The 24,934-nt window shown below is 39.0% G+C and overlaps 1 protein-coding gene across 3 annotated transcripts in view; it reads right to left on the bottom strand.

Moving 5' to 3' along the window:
* Positions 1-24,391, bottom strand: part of RFTN2 (raftlin family member 2) — a 56,922-nt gene extending 32,531 nt beyond the window's left edge. For 2 of the 3 annotated variants that reach the window (XM_050969521.1, XM_050969523.1), the window contains exons 1-6: positions 24,292-24,391; positions 23,717-23,863; positions 17,531-17,714; positions 10,387-10,498; positions 8,494-8,791; positions 2,156-2,359 (exon numbers count right to left, since the gene is read on the bottom strand). In XM_050969521.1, coding sequence (XP_050825478.1) covers positions 2,156-2,359; positions 8,494-8,791; positions 10,387-10,498; positions 17,531-17,714; positions 23,717-23,855 — 937 coding nt within the window. In that variant the 5' untranslated portion in view covers positions 23,856-23,863; positions 24,292-24,391. The remainder of the gene's footprint in view (positions 1-2,155; positions 2,360-8,493; positions 8,792-10,386; positions 10,499-17,530; positions 17,715-23,716; positions 23,864-24,291) is intronic. The other variant, XM_050969522.1, reaches the window with a different exon arrangement.
* Positions 24,392-24,934: the final 543 nt, after the last annotated feature.

Here is a 24,934-nt window from a genome sequence, read left to right as displayed (position 1 = left end):
TGGCAATGTCCATTGCCAGTTCAGGAAAGACCCTGCTACAAGCATCAAATGAGAGTAGGGCACAGTGTGATAGGCACTGTACAAACATTTAGCAAGAGCCAGTCCCTGCCCTAAAGAGCTTACAGTCCAAGAGGAACTAAATGACTTGCTCCGGGTAATACAGCAATTCTATGTCAAAGCTGAGACCAGAAGCCAGGTTTATTGGTTTCTGTCCTGAAGTCTAACTAATAGAGTAGCAGTTCTCCAACTTCATTGCACCGTGACCCGCTTCTGACAACAAAAATTACTACATGACCTCAGGAGGGGGGACCAAAGACTGAGCCCGCCTGAGCCCTGCCACCTGAGTCCCACCACCTCGGGTGAGAGGATGGTGTGGGGGGCAAAGCTGAATCCCAAAGACTTCTGCCTTGGGCAGAGGGCATGTAACCTTAGCCTGGGCAGTGGGACTTGAGCTTCAGCCCCAGGCGGTGGCTCTTGGGTTTGGGCTTCAGACTTGTTGGGGCCCAGCGCCAACACTAGCCTTGGTGACACCATTAAAATGGGGTCCCAACCCACTTTGGGGTCCCGACCCACAGTTTGAGAACCCCTGTAATAGAGCCATTGGTAAAATCTTGCTACTTTTAAAACAAATGAAAAACAAAACCCCACAACAACAAACCCTATGGCTAACTACTATTGGAAAAAAGAAGAAATAACCCCTTCTCTTGCCAAGTGACTGAAATAAATGGAACTTCAGGCTGGTGTGAATGTCTGGGCTTGTCATTTAAAGAGTTTTGAAACTATAATCCAATATAATACCCAATCACATAGACATTTTGTTACTTAAATGATTAATAGAAACATGGTCCTTAATAAATTGTTTGAGAAGCTAGCTGTATAATTAGAGTGACATATGTCATATTTTATTGATTGGATAATAAATAATTAAAGGATTAAATGTTAACTTCTAAAATGTATGATGTTGTGTTTAAGTATAATGTGGCTATTCTCAGTGACTATCCAAAACAAGCACCTGACCAGTTGTGGGTGGTCTGATGCTTGTGCAATAATCATCTGGAATGATCAGAAATGACATCTGCCTAATCACAACATTTACAAAAGAGGGGTATTGCTACTGGAGATGAGCCAAAGACAAGAACTCTGACTCTAGAACAGATTCCAAACTTTCCCAGAGTTCATGGGTGTTCAGATGCAAAGGTTTAGTTTAGGTCCATCTCTAATTACTACATTTATTTTAGTAAGTGAGGAGTACATTGTGGTAGTGAGTGGAAAAGATAAAAAAAGACTCAATAGCCAAGAAGAAAAATTTAAGGGCATTAGTGTGCACCGGCTGGGGTGTAAATTCTAGAGCGGATCAGCATGTTGTGCACTAACTGGTCAGGTGGGCCCTGTTGGCGTACATAAGCAACAAAAGTATAAGTAATTTGGTCATAGCAGTTTGTTAATAGATACTATCAGAAAAACACGAGGGGTAAAATCCTGGCCCCAGTGAAGTCGGTGAGTTATTTCACTGAGGCCAGGATTTCACCCTACGGGCCTAATCCTTCCGTCCTAACACACACAAAACACTCTCATTGACTTCAGAATGCATCATACTGGAATAAAGACTGCAGGAACAGGTCTTCAGTATTTATCTTACAGTATATTTATAACACTGTATACTCAGTGGTAATAGTACTCAGAATTTCACTGGAAGGGCTCAACTAATTGCAGGATTAGGCCTTCTGTGAATAGCAGTTGACATGCATTTTGAGAATTAGGGATGTGTTCTGAGAATATTATGCCTAATATTTTGTTACTATATGTAATTATTATTGGCAATAAATATTTGATAAAATAGCATTAGCAGTAAGTGCTGCTCTAATTGATACAATAATATTTTTTCCCTTTGGAAAACTCTGAGCTGGGTAAAACAAAAGAGAAATTTAAATTATTTTAAGTTATGACTGTCAAGGAAACAGCAAAAGGCTTTTTTTCCCTCTTTAAATCAGGTCTCACATTCTGTGAAGTTGCAATGACAAAAATTAACATAGTACCCATCATTTTTACAAACAAGACCATCAGATTTGCTCCTCCATATTAAGAAGCAAAATCTGACCTGTTTTGCAAAATAAACACAACGGTTTAAAATCTCATGAAAAATACACTTACTTACCTTTAGAAGTGTCCCAGGATACAAAAGAATCAATTAATGACAATCCTTGTTTATAATAAAATGTGGTTAGTTCTAGCCAATCTGCATCCAGAGTACTAATGACTGTCCCTTTTCTTGTTATTTTCATAGACAAGATGCCCTCATGATAGGTCCAGCAGATTGAGTCATCATCAAAAACATTGAAGACTGTATATAATTTATTATCTGAGGGAAAATATAAGAAAAGAAAAAGAAAATGTTCAGAAAAAGTGATGCCTTAAAGGAATACAATCAACTTAAAAATTACACTTCTGTCTGAATATTATTTGCTATTTTTATTACAAATAACCATTAAGATTATTATTTGACAAATTATTTTTCTCTACTTTCAACGTTTTTATACAATGAGAGCACTTTGTATACAATTTTTGTGGTTTCCCTGTCAATCAACTGTGTGGATCTTTTCACACAGTAACATGGCAGGGAAAAAAATTGAAAAAAACCCAGAAAAATGTAATTATAAAACCACAATAATTATCAGGGTGATTCAGGGGAGAGTGTAGTGCTTGAAATGATTTTTAACTTATTTTTTAACTGACTAGATCGTGAGTTGATGGTATTCCTTTAACCCATTACAATCATTAATTTTTTTAGGAAGTCTACTGAAAAAACATTAATGTCTCATTTATTTTCTATACCTAAGCATTAAAATAATGCTATTATACTCAACAAACATAATCATCAGTAAATGGAGTTCCAGCTGAATTAATTCCACGAATCCAAACCTCTCAAAGAACACTGCAGTGATTGGTTATATAAAGCTTTAGCTAAATAAATGTTTACTAAATAGGTATATAATTACATACACCCACATGCTGGTATATTTGTGGGCAAAGCCATGGAATAAACTGCATTTTTTGTGCATACCTTGGACTAATTTATCAGCAAATCAAATCCCCGGGACTAACAACATTTCAAACGTCTGAGCAACTTCAAGCAGCACCATCTAAAAAACAAACCTACCAGAGAAATGTTTCCTCTCCCCTCTCCAAAATGACCACAGTCTTAGGTGAAGACTAGGTGATTTGTCAACTCTCGACCACTGACAGGCTTAAGATTTACTATTTCATGACTGTCTCAGAGCTAGAAACAGAACCTATACAGAGGATATATTCCTGGGTGGGATGAGGGATATGTGGGGAATTTGTGCTGGGACTAAGCTTGAAAGGTGTCTGTGTGCAGACCTGACTCCCTTCAGCAAATCTGTGCACAGTCTGAGCACTGCAGCATGCCTTTTGGCCCTTTTCTGTGTTTTTCCTGATGCAGGGGGCTTGACCTTCTCTTCTTGCACAGCTTGCTCAAGTGGCTCTGCTCTTCAGGAGCGTTTTGTCATAGGCTTCAATGGGCCCAAGATTTTACCCTTAGTGTCCACCCTCACTCCTGTCCTTACATGTCTCTTCTTCAGCCTTGGGGTAGGCCAGGAAACAAAATGGAGAAAACTGAAGTAACTGAACAATTCTGAATATCTGTATTATTTAGAAAACTCAGAAGTCTGATGTTATTGAAAGCTGTGCAGAGAAGATAAATAATTGCCAGGCTCCTCAACAGCATGTTCAATATTATCTGGTTCTTGGGACATTTGGATATTTCTACCAGTGCTAGATAATTAAAGTTCCACTGTTTAAAGCCTTTTTGTTGCATCTGTACTACTTAATGATACTGTTTCATTATTTCTGTAGTTTATTTTATGCAGATTCTTTATATTCCACCATTATCCTTCAAAAATACATACAGCTTTTTGAAAGTTGAAACCTTGTCCTTTTCAAAATTGTAAAAAGCAATTCCAGTATTTTCCATCTATTTATAAGGAAGAACATTTTACTAGCAATAGTTAAGTCACTTCCTTTTAAAACATCTGCAATCTAGCTTTTCCAGGGAAGTGATGGACAGCAGCCAAAGTAGAAATGACAATTCAAGCAAGAATTTACATATTAGAAGTTGGTTGAGTATACATAGTTTACTGTGATGGGGTGTGTACCCCATAATGACTCTGAAAAGGTTAATGTGGTCCAAGAGGCCAATTTACCTACCTGGTTGCATATGGAGGGTGGGCCAGGTGTGATTAAAGATGAAATGCAGCTGGGAAAGGGCTGGGTGGTGCTATAAACAGACCAAGTTTAGAGCAGAAGAGGCTATAGGGAAGAAACTGTGGTTGCTCTTTTGGGAGAAGGGAATGATGAGATCTGTAGAGAACAGGAAGCCTTTTGCAAGGTGAAGAGAAAGTCTCAAAAAATATTTGGTAGGAAGGGCCTACATCCACAAAAGGATATAGGTGTTATGATGCTCAGTGCAGCAGGGCCTAACTTTTAGGTGTGTAGAAAGCCTCAAGAGCAGCACGATGACATTACACCTGAGGTAGGTGCTTAAGTTCCCTATATAGATAGGCACCTTAGAGCGCAATCCACAAAAGCCACAGGCTAGGTAGGTAGCCACTTACATTAGTGAATGGGAGATGCTGATAAGAGGGGTGTGTCTAAGCCCTATCCATCTTGTGGGGATAAGCTCTCCCTGCAGCCTGCATTTAGGCACCTATCTCTGCTAGCAATCCACAAACTAGGGGAAGATGAGTGGTGTTCCACCTAATTCTCATACCCTACCCAATCTGATAGGCATATCAAAGTCTGCCTAACTGCACACAAAACAGCAGGAAAGTGCTCTCTTATAACAGTGAGCCCGGTGGTTAGAGTATTTACCTGGAATAAGGAAGGATATGCCAACCCTGTTCAAGTTCCCCCTCTGCCTGATGAGAAGGGATCTGAACAGGAATCTGCAGCCTCGACCCATTGGGCTACAGGATACTCTGATGTAGATCTCCTTCAATCTCTCCTATTGAAGGTGCTGAACTTTAGTTAAACAACTGCATAACAATTAATTGGGATGAGAGTGAGAATCACTATTGCCCAATGGGTAAAGCGCTCACCTGAGGGGAGGCAGATTTCTGTTCAGATCCCTTCTCCTCATCTGGCAGAGGTGGGCACTTGACAGTGGGGTCTCCCACATTCCAGTGGGTATCCTAACCACTGGGCTTAAAGTAATAAGGGAGCTCCTCCTTGTCCCTCCCACCCCCTGCCACTGTCTTGTGTGGAGTTAGGTGGTCTCTGACCATGCCTACTGGATTAGGCCCTACACATGAGTTAGGCAGAGGCACACCTATCTTCCCCTTATTTGTGGATCGCTCTGAGATTTAGGTGGGAGAGCGGCATCCTGGTGCCTAGTGAGAGACAGGAATGTGCATGACAAGAAGCAGAAACGTAGGCAGCTAGAGAACTTTTACTGCAAAAATGTAGGTGCTGAGTAAGTTTAGGAACATATGGGGTAAGGTGGTGTGTGTGTGTGTCGTGGATAATAGTGGTGCCACAAAATGGGACTTGGCACCTAAGGATCTTTGTGGATCCTGCCTGAGAAGCCAAGGGAGGTCGCAGCAGGCAGTCTGGTGGAGTGAACCTTGACTGCTTGTCCTAGAGACCCTGGACTGGAACGCAGTGTAGATGCAGGCCTGGGTTCTCCTTCCAGCCACTGCAAGGTGGTGTGAAGCCCATGAGAAGGGAATATGGATTACTAGAAGCCAGGAGAAACTAATGTACAGATCACTGGGCTCAGAATTATGTGTGGCAGACTGGATGGAGGGATTGAACATTTGTTTTTGTTGGACTATCTATTATCCCAGACGGGGTGTGATTAAACATGACCTGTCTAGAGGGATGAGTCATGAGAAAAGGTGAACCACTGTAGGGCTGGAGTGGTCATCAGCAGGGGATCCCAAAGGAGAAGAGTCTGCTATGCCATATCCAGCCTTGATGGAGGGGCCCATTGGTGAGTTGACCCTTACTTGTAGTATTGTGTTAACACACAACACATGCATCCATAAAAATAGTTTGTCTTCATAGGCAATTTTAAATGGTCCAGCTGACCAGATCATTTAAGGCCTGGTTTACACACAGTTTTTGTACTAGTATAACTATATTGGTTAGGCTGTGAGAAGACAGATAGATTTACTGATACAACTACACGAGTTCAACCCCTCTAGTATAGATGCAGTTATAGCTGTATAAAGGTGCTTATAATGGCATTGTTACTGTATAGTATAACCCCCTATATACCAGTATAACTGCATCCATACCAGGGCTTATACTGCTTTATCTGTACCAGTCCCTAACACAACTTAACACAGTTAATGTTTTTGCTTCATGCTTTCATATTTGTTAATAGAAAGTACAAAATCTTAGTGCAATTATCATTTTGTGAAAATGTTCATGTCTACCAGAGATATTACATACCAGTAGTAATATACTCAAAACTAGATATTCAAACCTTGAACATCTGCTGTTCCTAAAATTTGGCAGACATGTAATTTTATTTCGTATCTCCTGCACAAAGATTGAGATGAACATGGCATATCAAAATAGGATGCAAATCTGCATGGAGAATGGCACACAGTTAATTGATTTTTTTTCAAAATGTGTGCTTGTAACATTTTTAAGGAAATAAGGGTGATATGCAGTGTTCAAAAAGAGTGGATGTTACATTTCCAATGGTCATTATCTTAGAAATGCTAATAACGTCTATGAACATGTGACTAACAGCTGAAGAAAAGAGAGACAAATCCAGGACAGAAATCTTTTAAGATTCCCATAAAATATTTGCATTCGGGAAATGTCTTGGTTGATAAACTGGTTATAAAAACATCCATGTATAGAGTTCTGTGACTGACTAAGATTTCTCACTTTTTCTTTACAATTTTAATATTTATATTCCACTAATCTTTGTGGCTAATGAAACCTGCCTTTCACTTCGAGAGGAAAGAGTTATGCTTTAACTGGTCATGTTATAAAGGCTCAGCATATTGCACAAGAACCACTTGAATTCAGGTTTAATAATAATAATAGGTTTTCTTTGCAGTCCTCAAATGAAGGAGGGAACTTGCTTCCTAGCAGGAGGGTGGAAAATTTAATTTGAATTTAATTAGAATATGTCTGGTACATAATTGAAGAATTCACTATGCTAAAAAGTCATTTTAAAATCCGCCTATTAGGTAGCAGGTGGGCAAGGTTGATAGCCATCACCTCAGAAAGGAAGGAAGGAAGGATGAATGGACTAAAAAGGCCTAACAGGGAAACCCATGTGTTCCTCTCTCTGTTTCCCGCAAAGAGGGCATCTTCAGTAGAAAAAAGGTCTGTTCTTAACTTGTGTTAGCTATTGCATGGTAACTAACATGAGGTCCTAGTGAAGACATGGCAGTTTGTAATATGAGTTATCAGGTTGAGGTAAACGCTGGACTCCCTCATAGCTTTACCACGACTTGTTCATGTGTGAAAATTAGGAGCTGCCTTGCCTTCTCTAGGATTTTACTTCATGTTAGTTACTATGTGTCAGCTAACTTAAAGAAGAACACACTTTCTTTCTTAGTGAACACATCGCCAAAGTAAAGACGCCTGACATCTGGAGTCACAGTGTTCTAGATGACTTCTCAAACAGAATGGGTTGTATATTTTAATATCTTTACATCTTCCTTTTGTAACTAATCTTTCTGCCACATTAACAAAAATGTTCATCAATGACTTTTCTGTATAATCCACTTTTTATGCATGTTTCCTCTAATGTAAATAAATTCTTTATCTATTATTCTCTGATTTCACTATTCCATTAAAGTGAGTTCCCTCAGGGTACCTCTTGAAGGTATGTTACCAAAATCAGTCTGTTATGAATAGATTAGTCTGTTATGCATTACATAGGACGGAGAGGAATATGTTTGAATTATATCCCTAGCATCTAACAGGTCTAATTTGTCTTAAATTTAATTCAAGTTAGGGAGTTTGAATCATTCTGGTGTAATCTTAGGGGCCTATTAAAAGTTTCTTGCTGATTAATAAGAATAACAAATCTTGTAACACAATTTCATCCTTTGATAGGACACTTTTTCAGGCACACACAGTTGTTTTCTTATGCACACACTGGTCATACAAAGTTATTTGCCTGCAATATTAAAAACACTGAGCTTTCACTGTCTATGCTTTAACAGTCTACAGTTTTAACAGTTTACTTAAAACTGTGGCGATATGAGAAGAGAGGTAATTTCTACATACTATTGGATAATACTACAGAAGACAAAATTAGTATTGTTTTCTATTTGTCAAGCTGCTTTAAAAATGAATATGTATTTAAACTTAGATCTTTAAAGCCTATATTTCATAAGCTAGAATATACTGTAATAAGTTTTGCTTTACATTTTTGTTAACCTTTCTTGCTACCAGTCAATGTAATTATCCTGCTCATGCAATAGACAGGTAGTATTTTATTACCTTCTCCTTTTCTTGGTTTAGTAGGGCTGGGGAAATCAGCATCCTGTAACTGTCCCCTTTCTGGCTGAATTTCTTCCTCTATTCCACTCTCAGATGACTGACCACTCAAAGTCCCTTCATTCCAGTTTTTATAGTTTTCGTCATAATTGTATTTCCTGTGCTCTCTACTACTTATACTTAGTGCTGATTCAGAGTCCACATTTCCATCTGTGTTTGTGCCATTACAGAATTTAGGTTGAGCAAAATGCTGTGTTATAAATCCAACAAACTTCTTCCCTCTTTTAGCAGCTTCATTGACCTGCATGTATAAAACAGAGTTATTCTGAAACTTTGTGAATTTACAGGTCGACAATAGGACACCGGTATGTCATACATATTCCATAAATGAAGATTTTGATTTGCAAACAAATATATCCAAGACACAATGTACTTAAGGATTGTGGAGTTCTCAAGTTATATATTTTAAGGCAAATATCAGTTCGCTTGATTCTGCAAGCTCTCCATGCACTGAAGTCAATAGGAATTCCGCAAACAGGGCAGCTTCTATGATTTGCCCAAGAAATGTGTTAAAATACTAGCTAGGAATAACAACTTAAATGTATACAGCACCTATCATGTAGAAGAATAACAAACATTTTATTATGTGTCTGTGAACTTCACAACCCACTAAAATGCAGCCACTTGGGATAAAAAATGGTATCCATTTTGCAACAGAACCAAAATTATCTTGAGGGCAGCAAGCAATGTTGGGGAAGATTTTTAAAAGTGTCTAAAGGATTTAGAAGCACAAGAGACATTCCCCCTCCAAATTACTACATTTTAAACTTTTTAAAAGATTTAACCATGGGTTATTGACTCAATCATTTTTAAAAATACTGGAAAGATTTGAATTTAAGGATAACTTTTTTGACTAATAAAAATATTTCCCCTAATGCTTATACTTCAGATTTCCTTGTACAAGACTCAACAAATGCTTATTTTAAGTTTATTTATCATTTAATATATTTATTTAGTTATTAATGTATATCTGACTTACCAAAGCAAATTGGTATAAACATGAAACTGTCTCATTTTAAATTCAGATTACTTCACAGGGTACTTCTAATACAGCTATTTACAATTTCTAAACAGATCTCTCAGCCACAACCTCAACAATCTTAAAATATTTTGAAGATGCTCTTCCTTTAAACTTTCCCTAGCAACTAATTTAGACAACTATATTACTATAATTTTTGTAATAACAAAACTTTATTGTCTTCAACTTAGCAGAGGAAGTGAGAGACAAAGTTTATTAGAGTAGAAGTTTAATGTTCTTTAGTTTTGAAAAGATTTACTGCACAAGTAATCAAAGGTAAATACTTCTATAAAAACAACACTTTTGCATGCCTATTGTAATTTACAGAATGAGATGAGACAATCTATTTGTCCTTGCTTAGAAAATCCATCTACAGATGTCAGTTTTCTTTGAGTATATTACTTAACAAGGAACAAATAAATATGCATTTCAGATTTTAATTTAATACAATATTACATCAAAATTACAGAAGGAGCTACTATATGTGCATATCTCTACAGAAAGGTTGGTTACTGTTGCCTAAACCATGAAAAATAACAAAATAAAGGTCAGAAACTGCTCTCACTGACATCACTGGAAATCTCCATTTAAGTTCAATGAGTTACAGACAGAGTGCTAAATAAAAACAGAAGTGCTGAAGGGGAAAAAGCAACACTACCTTCTTAATTAAACGAGTGCCTTGGTAGTTTTTATAAGCCAGAAAACAAGGTTAAAATTTGCAAATTGAAAAATAATTCACCTGTAAATGTAAATACATATGCTGCAGTTAAGAATATTGTGAGCAGAGAAGTTAAATTTTTTTTCAAAAACTGCCATACCTTTTCTAACAATCCTTTCACTACCTCATTTGTCAGTGTTTCATACTTTAAAGGACATTCCTCAATCACAAGCCTGGGGTGTCTTTGTCTTCTGGGTGCTGTATGTTTTGGGCTGGAACACAGAAAGAAAGCAGACTTTGTCAGCAGCTTGCTGCTAACTTGCACAAAATGCTTGCATGAAGAATTCTTTTCTTTTTTGAAAAAAGTTATGAATGAAATCTTGGTAATACCTTTTTCACACTTCTGCTTAGAAGTGATCCTTCCCTACGTTTACATAAAATATCAGGTACTGTGTCTTATAGTGAAAGTACAAACAAAAGCTATATTAAATGAGTATAAGTTTGTACCCATTTCTTGAAACATTACTTTATTGAAAAGGCATTGTTTTCTTAGCAAATAAATCCCATGTGTTCTCAAATAATAGAAACATACAATGTTACAAACCTTAGCTTACACTATCAAATGTAAATAAATATATGTGAATATACATAAAATGCTAATAGTTCTAGACAGTGTCATTTTAATCTCAAAAATACAGCCATGATTCTGGAGTTCTACATACACAGTACCCAGTTCAGATTTGTATGATATGACAGTCATTTCCAAACACAATATTTTACAATTTACATCAAGTAATTACATGGTATAATCAGTGCTGTATAGTTATAAAGTAAAGATCTCTTCTGAAAAAAGCATACATGGAGTGACTAAAATTACTTTAATAGAGAGATTTAGCTACACAGTATGTTTGTTGTTCAGTTGCTTACTTGGAAAAATGTCTTTAAGAATGGCAATACAGTACATACATTGTCAATTTAAATTGTCAATATTTTCATTACACAAACACAGCTGTAGGAGATGTGTTCACGGGGCTCCACAGCACAGAGTGTAAATACTGATTCTTGTGGGGAAGTATCAGGTGGGGGTACCTTCTCCCCCCGGCCATCTTACTCAAACTCATGGATCCTAGTGGAGAATGCAAGAGGTTTTCAGGGGTTTCAGGACAGGGGGAAGCATGCAGTAGAATCCCCATAGTGCAAGGATGTGGAGAAAGGAGTGTGGGGAGGGATTCTCCCTCTTACGATGGCAAATATATGCTGCCGTGGTCGGGCAGGGGCACTGTAATTTAGAGCAACTCCTGGTCCTCAAAGGCCTGAAGAGGGAGGGTGCAAAAGCAGTATAAAGTTTTCTATGCTGCATCTCTTAGAGGTACAGAATATCAGTCACAGTTTTCACTACTCTCCTCCTCCTCTTTCCAGCTATGTGAGAGTAAATTGGGTTGTTTCCTGACTTGTGTATCAGCAGAACTTTTAGCTAGATTGTAGAAACTTTGATTTAAGATGCTGTATAAGTCAGAATTAACCTAGCTTGATTATCAGATCCCAAGTTTAGTGTGCACGGTTGACTGAGAAAATGTATGATTTTTTGAGTCAATTGAGACAGTTTGGCCTGCAAGCATTGAGAGAAAACTGAACCCACAATATAATTTTACAGTGTCACATTTTAACGTAGAATCACATTGCAAATAAATTTACTCCAGGAGCTGATTGAAGGCAACTTACCAAAGAATGCCCACTACAGGCACATCCGTTTGCTCCTTAACAGCTAGAACAAACAGGAGAGTGACCAAATTGCAATCTTGTAACTGAAGGACTCCCTTTGTTTTAAGTTTAAGACAAGGCAGGAAGTACTCACTGTTGCTCTGTAAATCTAAGCATTCATGAATGAATGTAGGATTGAGGCAACTAGAAGAGAAGCTTGTAACTGGGTATTTTTAAGCTAGCGTGCCTTAATAGTTATTGATTGTTCCATAGAAGGCACACTACAGCTTTTTTTCAGTTTGTTTTTATTTAAATCAATACTTGCAATGTATACTCACAAGGTAACTAATGTTTTGGATTGGGTTAAACCCCCTTGAAACTGGTGGGTGTAACAGCTGCCACTCATTTGGGATGAATGTTAGAAACAATTATGTTTCTTTGTGGAACCAGATAGCTGAAACATCAGAGGCCTTTGCCCAAAACAAAGGCAAGGCTGCAGAAGAAGCTGAATCATGTGGCCCAACCAGGTTCCACAGTGGTCTGATAAACTCAAAGGTGGATAGGAGGAGAGGGTTTAGAATGATGTGTTGGTGTGTGAGAGAGTCAGGAAAAACAGAGAAGCAGTAAAAAGTCAAACACAGCCAGAACAAGCACTGGGAACGTGGCTCTCAGAAAAAGCCAACAGAGAGAGTTTTGGGCTACTTCTGTTTGGAGGTGGGGTAGATGCACAGTAGCAGGGTCCACATGGCCACTTAAGGTGGAACAGGCTAGCGAGGGGTAGATTTACACTCTGTTTACTGCTAAGTGCTTCAATCGACAAGCCCATAAAGCAGTTTTAGGGCTGCTCTAAATTGCATCCAGGTGCTCACATCCCCACAGGACTATTATGGCAGCTGGGGATAGCAGGAGCACTGCAGCCCCTGCCCCTTTTGCCCATCCTAACCTTCTGTGTGTCTCTTATGCTGGGAATTGCAAAGTGGGTGGTGTAGATCTGTGCCAGAGGCTGGTTATGCTGACTTTATGATCCCTTTGTGACAAGTGCAAAAGGGCAGCAGAAAACCAGAGAATTTAGCAATAAATCTACAAATCAAAATCTATGCTCTGTGGTTTCCTGCCATTGATCTGCATAACAAAACCACCAAACAAATTGGCATGAGTAGTATCTGTTCAAGAGAGGCACAGAACTGGAATATACAGTGGATTGAAGGTCAGAATGTAAATGGATTGGTAGAGTTCTTAGGTAATTTTGCAGAGTTTGTGCCTGCCCTAGACACTAATGAAATTCCATTGTTAACAATCAGCTTTAGGCACTTTAACATTCTGTACATAAAAATATCAATTTTAAATTATTTACATAACCCCTAATTGCTACAGTGACAATGGAAATAACTCTGCTAACCATTCTATTGCACAGCCTACCATCCCTCTTTGAAATGAAGTGTGAGAACTTCATTTCCGCAGAGTCTATACACTGATGCTTTGCTAAGCAGACTTACGTGTTTTATCCTGATGTTATCTTAGAACGGCTGGGTAAAGAGCATAGTAGCCACAGGCTTATCCCCCTAGAACCGTGGTCTCCAACCTTTTTATGCCCAAGATCACTTTTTGAATAAAAGGGCAACCCAGAATCTACCCTGCCCCTTCCCCAAAGCCCCGCTCACTCCATCCCCCCACTCTGTCACTTCGCTCTCCCCCACCCTCACTCACTTTCACAAGTCTGGGGCAGGGGATTGGGCTTCAGGAGGGAGTGTGGGCTCTGGGCTGGGGCCGAGGGGTTTGCAATGTGGGAGGGCGCTCTGGGCTGAGCCTGGGGAAGGGGGTTGGGGTGCAGGAGGGGGTGAGGTGTGAAAGTTCTAAGAGGGAGTTTGGATGCAGGAGGGGGCTCTGGGATGGGGTGGAGTGTTGGGTGCAGGAGGGGGTATGGGGTACTGGCTCTGGGAGGGGGCTTTGGGCTAGGGCAGAGTGTTGTGGTGGAGGGGGTACAGAGTGCTGGCTCTAGGAAGGGGCTCAGGGCTGGGAGTTAAGGTGCTAGAGCGGGTATGGGATGCTGGCTCTGGGAGGGGGCTCAGGGTTGGGGGTCAGGGTGTGGCCTCCCACCAGGCAGAACTTACCTCTGGCGGCTCCTGGTTGGTGGCGCAGCAAGGCTAAGGCAGGCTCTCTGCCAATGCACCCCTGCGGCCTCTGGAGGGGAGTGGGGGGCACATGGCTCTGTGCGCTGCCCCCTCTCTGCAAGCACCACCCCCGCAGCTCTCCCAGCCAATGGGAGCTGCGGGGGCCGTGCCTGCAGGCAGGAGCAGTGCGTGGAGGGAGACCCCTGTCTCCCCGGCTGCAGGGCTGTGCTGGCTGCTTCCGGGAGGGGCATGGGGCCGGGGTAGGCAAAGGAGTCTCCCTTAGTGGCAGTCACACTGCACTGCTGGAGATCACAGTCAACGGGGAGATCCTCTAGGATCGACCTGCTGGTGACCACTGCCCTAGAAGCTTATATGGAGTATCTTGCTTTCACAGCATTTAAAAAAAGGAATATACAATTCATGCTTTCAGACATAAGCCAACCACTAGTTCAGCAGGGTTAAGAAGAAATTTCCTCTATTGTCAATTTATTTAGGGCCAGATTGCGTCTGGCTCTAATGCAACTATGCAGGAGAATAAGACTGCACTAACTAACTGTGCTGGGAATCCTTGAAACTTGGGTCCAGGGATGAAGGAGAGAGCAAATGGTGTTCACTTAGTACCACTTCCCTACCCCCTCTAAGCAGGTACACGAGAAGAGGGGCAGAAGAAGGGTAGGGAAAACTAAACCATGGAAGATTTCAAAAGAAGTCATTTAGGAGCTCAGGACACATGTAGTTCCCTCTGTGCAAGGCAGAATGTGATAGAGAAAAAGCTTGAGCTCATGTTGGCTAGTACCTAAAAATACTGGAATTCCCCTGACCATTCTGACACTTTCAAGAGTGATGTAAATGAAAACTCATCAAGTTAGAGATTGAAAAAGAATTTTTCAAAGTGGATGAAGTCAGAGTATGTTAACAAAAATTATTCAGAAACGCTAAGAGTTCCCTTTCATCTAATCTTGGGGACACAGATTTAAGAGGTAAAGTATACGGCATGCACAAAGAATTGCTCTGCTTAGATTTGAGATAGAGAAAACAGGGAAAGCAGACAAAGATGTTCATTTACAAAAACAATACATACAGCAACACCTTTGTTTTTCTACCATTACATATACATATTTGTGGAGGGAAACTGGCAAACTTGCAAAGAATGCAATTAGCGCTACAAAACGTACACATACATCCTGGGTGAGTGATCAAAACACCAGGCTATAGAGCAGGGGTAGGCAACCTATGGCATGGGTGCTGAAGGCGGCGCACGAGCTGATTTTTCAGTGGCACTCACACTGCCCGGGTCCTGGCCACTGGTCCGGTGGGCTCTGCATTTTAATTTAGTTTTAAATGAAGCTTCTTAAACATTTTAAAAACCTTATTTATTTTACATACAACAATAGTGTAGTTATATATTATAGACTTACAGAAAGAGACCTTCTAAAAATGTTAAAATGTATTACTGGCACATGAGACCTTAAATTAGAGTGAATAAATGAATACTCAGCACACCACTTCTGAAAGGTTGCCAACCCCTGCTACAGAGTCATTCTCATGCTTGTGTATGCATTTGTGTGCTCCTGCTCGCTTGTCTCTCCCTGTTGTTTAGGCTGGAGAGCACATGTATGAGTGACTCTGCAGCCTACTGGTTAGACCACTCATCCGCAACATGGGAAACCCAGGATTTAGTCTCCCTGATCCAGTGAGTCTTTCATTACTTATCCACAGTGCAACAGCTTTAACAGGAGAAAGGGAGAGACTCTCTATGTCAAAATATTCCATAGACCACTGGTTAGAGCACTCATTCTGAGTGGCAGATCCCTGTTTAAACTGCTTCTCCCTCATAAGTGGAGGGGGGACTGGAGCAGGGGGTCTCCCACCTCCCAGGAGAGTACCCTAACCACTGGATTATATGTTACAAGGGTGGTCCTCCCTACCCACCTCCGTATGATGCTGGCAGACCAGGTGCCAGCTCATGCCAAGTTCCCCATGCCTCAATTGAATACTGACACATGTAGCTGGAATAAGTCTGGCTCACCTGTGTGTTAGTACTATTAAAATAGATAGTAGAATTAAAAGAATGTGTTTAGTGCTTAGACTTTATGGAATGCTTGTAAGCTGCTGTATGCATTAATCTCACTTAACATCTGTATCCCATATTATAAGATGATAATTGAGCATTTGTATTGTAAGCCTCTGTAACTGTGTACATCACCAGACAGGAGAGAGACATTAACTAGTGTGAAATGCTGGTGTCCCACTGAAGGTGTCGTGTCCTGCCCAGCAAGGAAGACCCATCAGTACCAGACGAAGGATTGTGGAACATTAGACAATGAAACAATTTGTTGATTTTTCTCCCATAAAGATGAGTCATGCAAGTGAATTGTTCCCACCTGCTGAGTTTGCAGCTCAGAGCTCAAGGGGAGAAGGCAATAAAAACTCCTAACAAGAAGTTAGTTTAATTGTATCTCTCTGCTGGACTTTGAGGGGTAAGGTTTTCTAGACATAAGCAAGAGAACCCCAGTACTTAGCCTGGATTAGCCCTAAAGGACATATAGAGTTTGCTTCTATTATCTTATGAAACTTAAGATTGTAACTCATTTTGTGTGTATGTCATTTGGTTTAGCATTGTAAAGATCTCTCATTTCCTCTTCCTGTACAATAATCTTTAGACTGTTTATTATAGGACTGGCTACAAGCATTGTCTTTGGTGTGAGATCTAAGGTACAATTGACTGCAGGTAAGTGACTTGTCCTTTGAGACTGGGAGCAACCTTAACATTGCTGTGATCCTTGGTGTAACGGACCATCTATCAAAGGTAGACTTACCTGGGCAGCAAGACAGATCGGAGTACCCAAGGGGAATGTATGTGGCTCTGTGTTAAAGCTGTTATAGTACACTTGATAATTGGTTAGTGAAATCTAGTTATAGAACTCTGTGCCCTGCTTCTTGACAGTCTCCCCTGAGATTGTGTACTTATGCTCTTGTGCCACTGCAGGACAGATTGACATCCATCTTCTTGCTAAAATGGCATAGGTGCCCTAACTCAAAAGAGGTTTTCCTGATTTACAGAGAGATGTCCTTCCCTGTAGCTCAGTCTTAGGTGCTTCTCTCTGTGAGAAGTGAGGCTTAGAACACACACCTCTGGTCAGCATTTCCCATTTGCTAGCTTATGCTGTTTCCTGAAGAGCCTGCTAGCCTTTGTGAATGGTATTCTAAGGTGCCTATCTCTCCCCATTCATGTACAGGAGTCTAGGTCCACAATTCAGACTTTACATTGCAGTGATTTATTCAGGTGCCCAAAAGTTTGGCGTTGTGATGCACAACAGCTAAATCCTTTTGAGCATTCAGACCTTGGTTCATCCCTGAAGGTGCTTTCTAATGTCCTGATTACTATTAAAAGTTACATGTTGAAAAGCCATTTGCAAATTTTTAAAATATTAATGAAGTGATGTATTCTATGTCATTTAATTCAAATAATTTTTCTCCTCTGCATATTACCTTAATTTGAGTCGTGATAGTACCACTCGATACAAATAACTTGCAGGAAAGTGCTTTCTTCGCCCAAAAGGTAATGTAATAGGATGAATTGCTCCTACAACATATCCTTTGATGTAATATTCTTCCACTTTTGTTGCTATATCCAACACAGAACTGATCTTGATAACTTCTGGATTCGAGGACACTAAAGGAATTGAATGAATAGAAAACATGGACATTATGCACAAGTATTACTCAGTATGCATGTGTTCATACATACAAATAAGCTACTTACCTATATCTTAATGTAGCACAAAAGATATAGTAAAGCTATATTCCCCACTGTACAGATATACAAAATATAGAAGATGCATAGTTGACCAGGAATCATACAGGGATAGTAAAAACAATGACAAAATTATACATCTTACAAAATAGAAAGATCAGAGTAACTTTTAATCAGTTTGGCAACAATTTAATGATCTGTCTGGCTTTATTAACAGAGCGTAATAGCTGTGTCTGTATCTATACCTCCAACAATCCTTCCTGATGAAAAAGAAGATGACAAAAAGGGAACAGAATAAAAACTCTTTCTAAATTGGGATTCAGGCCTTGTCTACATGGAAGAGTTGCAGTGGTTTAATGTGAATCAATTGTTAACCAAATTTGGTTAAAATAGTGCAAACCTGTGTGAACACTTTTATTTTGGTTTAAGAGTAACTTATTCCTAATCAATTTAGCTAAACTGAAATAAGTGTGGTTTAGAGCAAAATAAGTGTTCGTGTGGAGGTTTGTTCCAATTCAACAAAATCAGTTTAAAAATCACACTTTTAGTTAAACAGAAGACAGGCCTTGTGTAAACAAGGCCTCAGACACTAATATTATCCGTATCCCATCTCAAAGTAAATCAAACAGTGTGCAGCGAGGGCCCATAGTATGTCATCAGTTTTTAGCAGAATTCCCCCTGGTCACACTGCAGAGTTGTGCTCAAACTATGATGGCTCAATATAGTCACATTTTCCAGTTGAATTAGCAGAAACACAAACAAGTACTTTTGGAGGCACATTTTACTTTGTGCTGGAGATGACCCACAGCTTTTGCACAGATAGAAAGAATTGTTTCATGTTCACTAGTTCAAATACTCTTGCATAATAGGTTGATGGTCTAATTTTCAGAGGCGCTTAGTACTTGCTACTCCTATTGACTAAGGGTGACTAGACAGAAAGTGTGAAAAATTGGGACGCAGGTGGGGGGTAATAGGAGCCTATATAAGAAAAAGACCCAAAAATTAGGACTGTCCCTATAAAATCAGGACATCTGGTCACCCTACTTGACTTCAGTTGGAGATGTGGGTGCTCAGCCTCTCTGAAAATCGAGCAGTGTTTACAGAAGGCAGAACCACTCTTCTCACTTACAGCCCCAGATACAGTTGTCAGTATCATGTTTTCTATCCCACTGCACAACTGTGAACTCTAGAGAGGAGATTGTTTTGACTGGAATTTGACACTCTCCAGCAGTAACACTTGCTGCAAGTCCTCTAGTTCATTTTAGAATTCTTACAATTCCTAGTTTTTTCACTATACGTTTGGTGGATGAAGAGAAGGAAGGGAAAGTGTTGTTCAATAGTATCAATGTGTGACTCAGATTGGAATTAAACACCAAAATCATGATGGTAGTTTTTAGATTTAAAAAGCACTTTTAAGTGCTGTTTTAAGATTTTCCTCTTTGTCTCTCCCTCTCAAAAGAAAATAACTTAAATTGAAATGAGTTCACTCTCCTTTGATTTTATATTAGCCTCTTTGATATAAATGGGAAAAAATATATAAATGCACAATGATAAAGACACCACTTTGAAAATGTATTCCTTATAGTTCAATTCAGGTTCCCTATCTCCATCTTCTTAATCACCTCCCCAGAAAAGAGATGTGCTGCAGCACATTATACTCATGGCACCATGTCTTCTCCCCACATGTAAAGGGTTTGTCTAATGTACAAATCATAGAGTGTGCACTTATTTTCCATATCTCATGTAAACACACATGTAGAATATGCAACTGACCATGACACTTTCATTTAATCAGCCTTTTGGGATCTGGTGGTTAAGATTAAATTTGTGATGTCTAATCTTGGCTCTGCCATTGATCTGCAGTGTGGTCTGCAAAGTCTCAGCCTATCTGTGCCTGGTTCTCTTGTGTGAACTTGGGATGATATTGGCATATGTAAATCACAGGGTTTTTTAAGGACTAATTAGTTAATGTTTGTATAGTACTTTGAAAAATTAAAGCACTGTGTAAATACTAAGTATTATTAAATCTTATCTTTGGGGAAAGCCTGATGCCTGGTGTGCCCTCTGCCACAGGAATCTTGCTTGCACAGTGTAGATTTCTGACAACAGCTGGACAACACACTGTGGGGAACATTCTTTTGCTCCTCTGGGCAGGAACACCATACACCCCCACATATGCACTGATGGCAGAATGGACACTAGCAGACACAAATCTAGATACTCCCACTAATACAAACTATGCTTCCTTGGGGACACGATGCAAGGGCTGTAGTGTTATCTGGCTATACTTACAATTCACTGTTGTACAGTGCAAATGCAACATTTCTTGCTCGTTGTGTAGAGGTGGGGTGTAGGAAAAGAGGCTCATTTCAAATATCTTCTCTCCCCACCCTTTGCATGCTAGATGACAGGATTTAGCCCTAAGTGAACAGAGCTATAAGATTCCTAACCATAGTTCCTTTAAGCACACTCTGCATAGTGAAACCAATGGACATGTTCAAGTTTACTGAAAACACACGTGGTATAGCTTAGACTGCATGCCACAGCCAAAAAAGCAGGTATGTGTAAGACATGGCCCACTTCCCTCATGTTGCAAACTGTTGCGACTATTCTAAATTATAAACAGAATTTCTATCTTGTTGTATTCTCTCACAACAGCCAATCAAAACTGTTACAATAATATAACCCAGACGTTTGAAATGTAAAAGGTGATGGCAAATCAATTTTTATGTACATCTGTGTTTATTCAAAGTGATAGGGAGCTTTTCATTGTTTGAAATTTCAGAAGGTTGATATGAAGAACATAGACACAGGTTTCCCCTTTCTACTAAAAGAAGAGAGATGAAGGAGGCATAATGCACTATAGTGAGTGTGGGGAAAATTCTAGTGATCCCCACTTACATGTTTTAGTTGACCTTCCAAAATACTTTAGTCAAGCTGTTTATGTGAGACACACCTCACAGCTGCAGAGATAAAATTAGCACTAAGAAATGGACACTTAAAACCACAGTTGGGTAGATTCTCTACTCTGTCCCACTCAAGTGGTGCAAAGTGAAGACCGATTGTATCTTCCTACCTAGGGATCCTCCTGGTTTGGGGGAGCCTCCAGTGGGCATGGAGCCAGTCTTAGGCCACCATCCCTGCAGCAAGGAAGGAGCATGTTAGGGACAAGAACGAGAAGCCGGATCACAATGTGCTCTAGCTCTGCTTAGCTAGTTGATAGTTCCTAGGCTGCTCTAACTGGTGTAAGGGCTTGGTAGAGAATCAATGTGTTTTAATAGTCTCCTTGATAAGCCCTTCATTCTGTTTCTTTGACCATAAACTTGTTGAATTTAGACTCTGAACTAGCTTTAAATATAATATAACTGTGCTTGTTATACTTTCATCCCAATATACAATAATATATGTAAAGTGGGGATAGAAAGACTGTAAAAATAAGATTTTTAGACATTTTTTACTTGGGCCCAGATCAGGTACTTAGGTGTAAAAATTCACACAATGAGCAGTACATGCTGGGCATGATCATCTTTTTCCTCAACCAGTAGAAACTGAAAGTGCTATGAAGACAGCACTCAGTTCTCTGACAACATGAGATTCATGTTGCTCAGAAGTGATACAAGCTGGTTGATCATAAACTATATTGACTGAGCTCTTAATAGATCCCCCTTTATCCCAAAGATACTGGTGCAACAAGATGCAGGATGGAGCTGATAGTTTATACGAAGGAGAAAAGGTACAGGTTCAAAACAGGCCCTACAATAAATTGGCCACTCCCTGTATTCCATGACCAAAACCAAAGTTCATTATAGTTTAGAATTTTCCTAGTAAAAGAGGGCGAGAGCAAGTGTGTACTGAGATATTGTGTGTGTGCATGTAAACCTAGCTCTGAAAGGCAGAGGTATATGAGAATATAAAATACATGCACACAGCTGACATTTTTTTTCACAGATAGAGGGCAAGAGCAAGTGTGTACTGAGATATTGTGTGTGTACATGTAAACCTAGCTCTGAAAGGCAGAGGTATATGAGAATATAAAATACATGCACACAGCTGACATTTTTTTTCACAGATAGAGGGCAAGAGCAAGTGTGTACTGAGATATTGTGTGTGTGCATGTAAACCTAGCTCTAAAAGGCAGAGGTATATGAGAATATAAAATACATGCACACAGCTGACATTTTTTTTCACAGATAGGCCTACATTTTCAAACTTAGGTGCCTCAAGCTAGGCTCCTAAATCTATATTTAGGCAATTAACTAAAAGTGACCTGAATTTCAATGTTGTTGAGCACCCATAATTTTCAATGAAGTGAATGCAAGCTAGAGATACTAGGTAGCACTGAATATCAAATAACTTTTAGTCAAGTGCCTAATATGGATTCATGAGTCTAACAATATGCACCATAGTTTGAAAATGTGGCCATAATTTTTTTTGCAATGTGACACCGGTTATTACATATTATGATGCTAAAAGAGCCACCTCCCCCCCGACTCCTACTAAGTACACACTGAGTTTAACATTGAAAACAAATAACTTCTTTAAAACAAATCCCTTCCACAGCATTTTCATTAACTTTTATGTGCTTAAAAATATGATTTAGAACACAGTGAACTATTTAGGAACTCCAAACAAACTTCAGAGTCAAGAAAAGAAGTTTTATTATCCTACACACTCATAGCAATACAGCAGCAAGTAGTTAATTTATGTATTACACAACTCAGCTCTAGTCCTGGAGTATATTGTTACTACTACTTCTCAATACAAAGAAGTTTTGTTTCCGGAACTGAACACGTGAATGAACAATTCCTCTTTCTAATTAAAAGCTAAAAATACTGTTGGTTGTCAGAACTATTATTTAGTACAATATTATGTTTTCTATTAATCAAGTCATGCCACTTAATCATCAACACTTCAATATGTATAAACATGAACATTAATGTAATCTGGCAGTTCAAATACCTAGTTCAATAGAGGTCAGACTTTTATATTTATTAAAATATTCCTGTACCTAGTCACATAACAGATAACATCACAATTTTCCCCCTTTTGACTCTTTCCACTTATCAGTGTATTTACTTTAAATCCCTGCCAACAAGAACATCTAGTAAACGGTTAGTTATAAAATGTGAGGTCCTACAAAGTAACTGCAGCACAGAGCTGTCTGTTGTCAGAGGGCAGCCATCTGGGCTTGTTTATTTGTGTTTCAACTTTCTGGAACAGGGAATTACTCTGTTAGAGACAGGACACCCAGTAAATGGAAGTACCCCACAGAATACTGTCTGCCTCTAACTGTACATTTTATTGCAGGCACAATTTTAAAAGACCCGTAAGCAGTTGCAAAGTAAGATGTAGAAAGAAGGATTTAAAAATAGACTCATTAATAACTAGTCTGTAAGACTCTTACTAAAATATCTGCCATAAGGCTGAAAAAATGTTTTCTTATAGCATCTTAGAAGCTATTTCCACATAAAGTAACAAGCTATGAGTATAGGTTTTTGGAAGCTGAATACATTTTAAAAAAGAGTTACTCATTTAGGGTGATTCCACCACTTCATGCTGAGTGTACTTACTTTTGTGAGTAGCCACACTAAACTCATGTGAGTGTGTGTTACTCAAAGTCAATAAGGATGGCAGAATCCGGCTCACAAGAATCTAGGAAAATCTTTCAAGCAATCTTTGTCCAGTTTCCTTAACAAGGACAACTGTGTAACTTTTTTCTGTTTAATATCTAAGAAGTTTCAACTTTAATTTTATTTGAGGACCTTATATTTAATATTTCTAAGTAAAAGGCTGGTATAATGATTACCTTTCATAAGGTAAATGAACTTCACTTTCTCTTATTTGAGTCAGAAGAAATAAAAATAGTAAAATGTAGTTCCTCCTTTTGCAAGAACTTATAAGATAAAATAGAAGAAAAATACCTTCTAAAGTAAAATCCAGCAATACATATTCATAAGCAGAGTCAGTCTTTGTTTCCACTTGTGGTCTCTTCAACGTAGAAAATATTTTTCCAGGGCTGCTATCATCTGGGTCTTCTAGCTTTCGTAGTCCGCACCCCATGGCAAGATCTGCAAAGAAAAAATCGCAGGAAAGGGGTTGGGGAAAGCAGTAAGTTCTGTTACTCTGAAAAAAAGAAGCAACAAACTTCACTGCCTTGGATTTTGTTTACTAGTAACCATAAATCCAAATAGAGAAAAATTTCAGTTCCCAAGTTAGAAAGTGAAGGCATTTTCTATTATTTTTTTCACATAAGCATTGCACCCATAATGACTTCAAGCTACTAACTCAGCAAGAGTGGACTTGATTTTACAGAAATGTACAAGCTGCTACAACTTAGCAGAGATTTTCCATGCCACGTCAATTTACAGCCAGCCCCCCCATCAGCGTTCTGTTGCAGAGGACACCAATAGTGCTTTGTCTATCCCTCTTGGCTGACTGATAATGAGGCAAAAAAAGAACTGAAATAATAAAGTTAGAGGGAAACATATATAATTACCTACTGTCAGAAGATCTATTCAGATGCAGTTGTAAATGAGAGGAAAAAGAGTAAGTCAGAATGAAAGAATGAGAAAAGAGAGTCTCAACATGGTCAGAGACGAAAATCATTTCCAGAAAGGAAGTCAGCTTCAAGAGGAAATTGCTTCTGGCATCTCAAAGGGGAGGAAAGTAAATGAAAAGCAGTTTAGACTCTATTTTAGATTTGAAAGTTTGGTTCCTATTTTCTTTCCACAGGAATTTTCTTTCAGATGGAAAAGCATACATGATCATGCTGGGAAGAAGAGTATATATGATTACAGTAAAAATTATTTTAAAAAATCCAGATTAATAAGACAATTCATCTTTTGTTATATTTTATTTTAAAAGGTCATACTGAAATGCACTTATGTTAAACCAAAGAGACTGTTGTTTCAAGTTATGCAGTATGAACAAAGTTCTATGGCCATTTCCTTTCCATACATTAAGTAGTTTAAGACTTTTCTTTCATCAGACTTACTACAGTGATTAATACAGCAATAGATTTTTATCTTAGTAAAGAGATGGTTTTAAATCACATCACACAGCTCTATGAATTTGTAACATAAAAGAACTTTTTACAGTGGAGAAAATGGGATATGGTGTACCAACAACATAGACAACAG

This window comes from Gopherus flavomarginatus, chromosome 10 (genome assembly GCF_025201925.1).
Source record: "Gopherus flavomarginatus isolate rGopFla2 chromosome 10, rGopFla2.mat.asm, whole genome shotgun sequence".
NCBI classification, from domain to species: Eukaryota; Metazoa; Chordata; order Testudines; family Testudinidae; genus Gopherus; species Gopherus flavomarginatus.
This window is presented reverse-complemented; position numbering and strand designations above follow the sequence as displayed.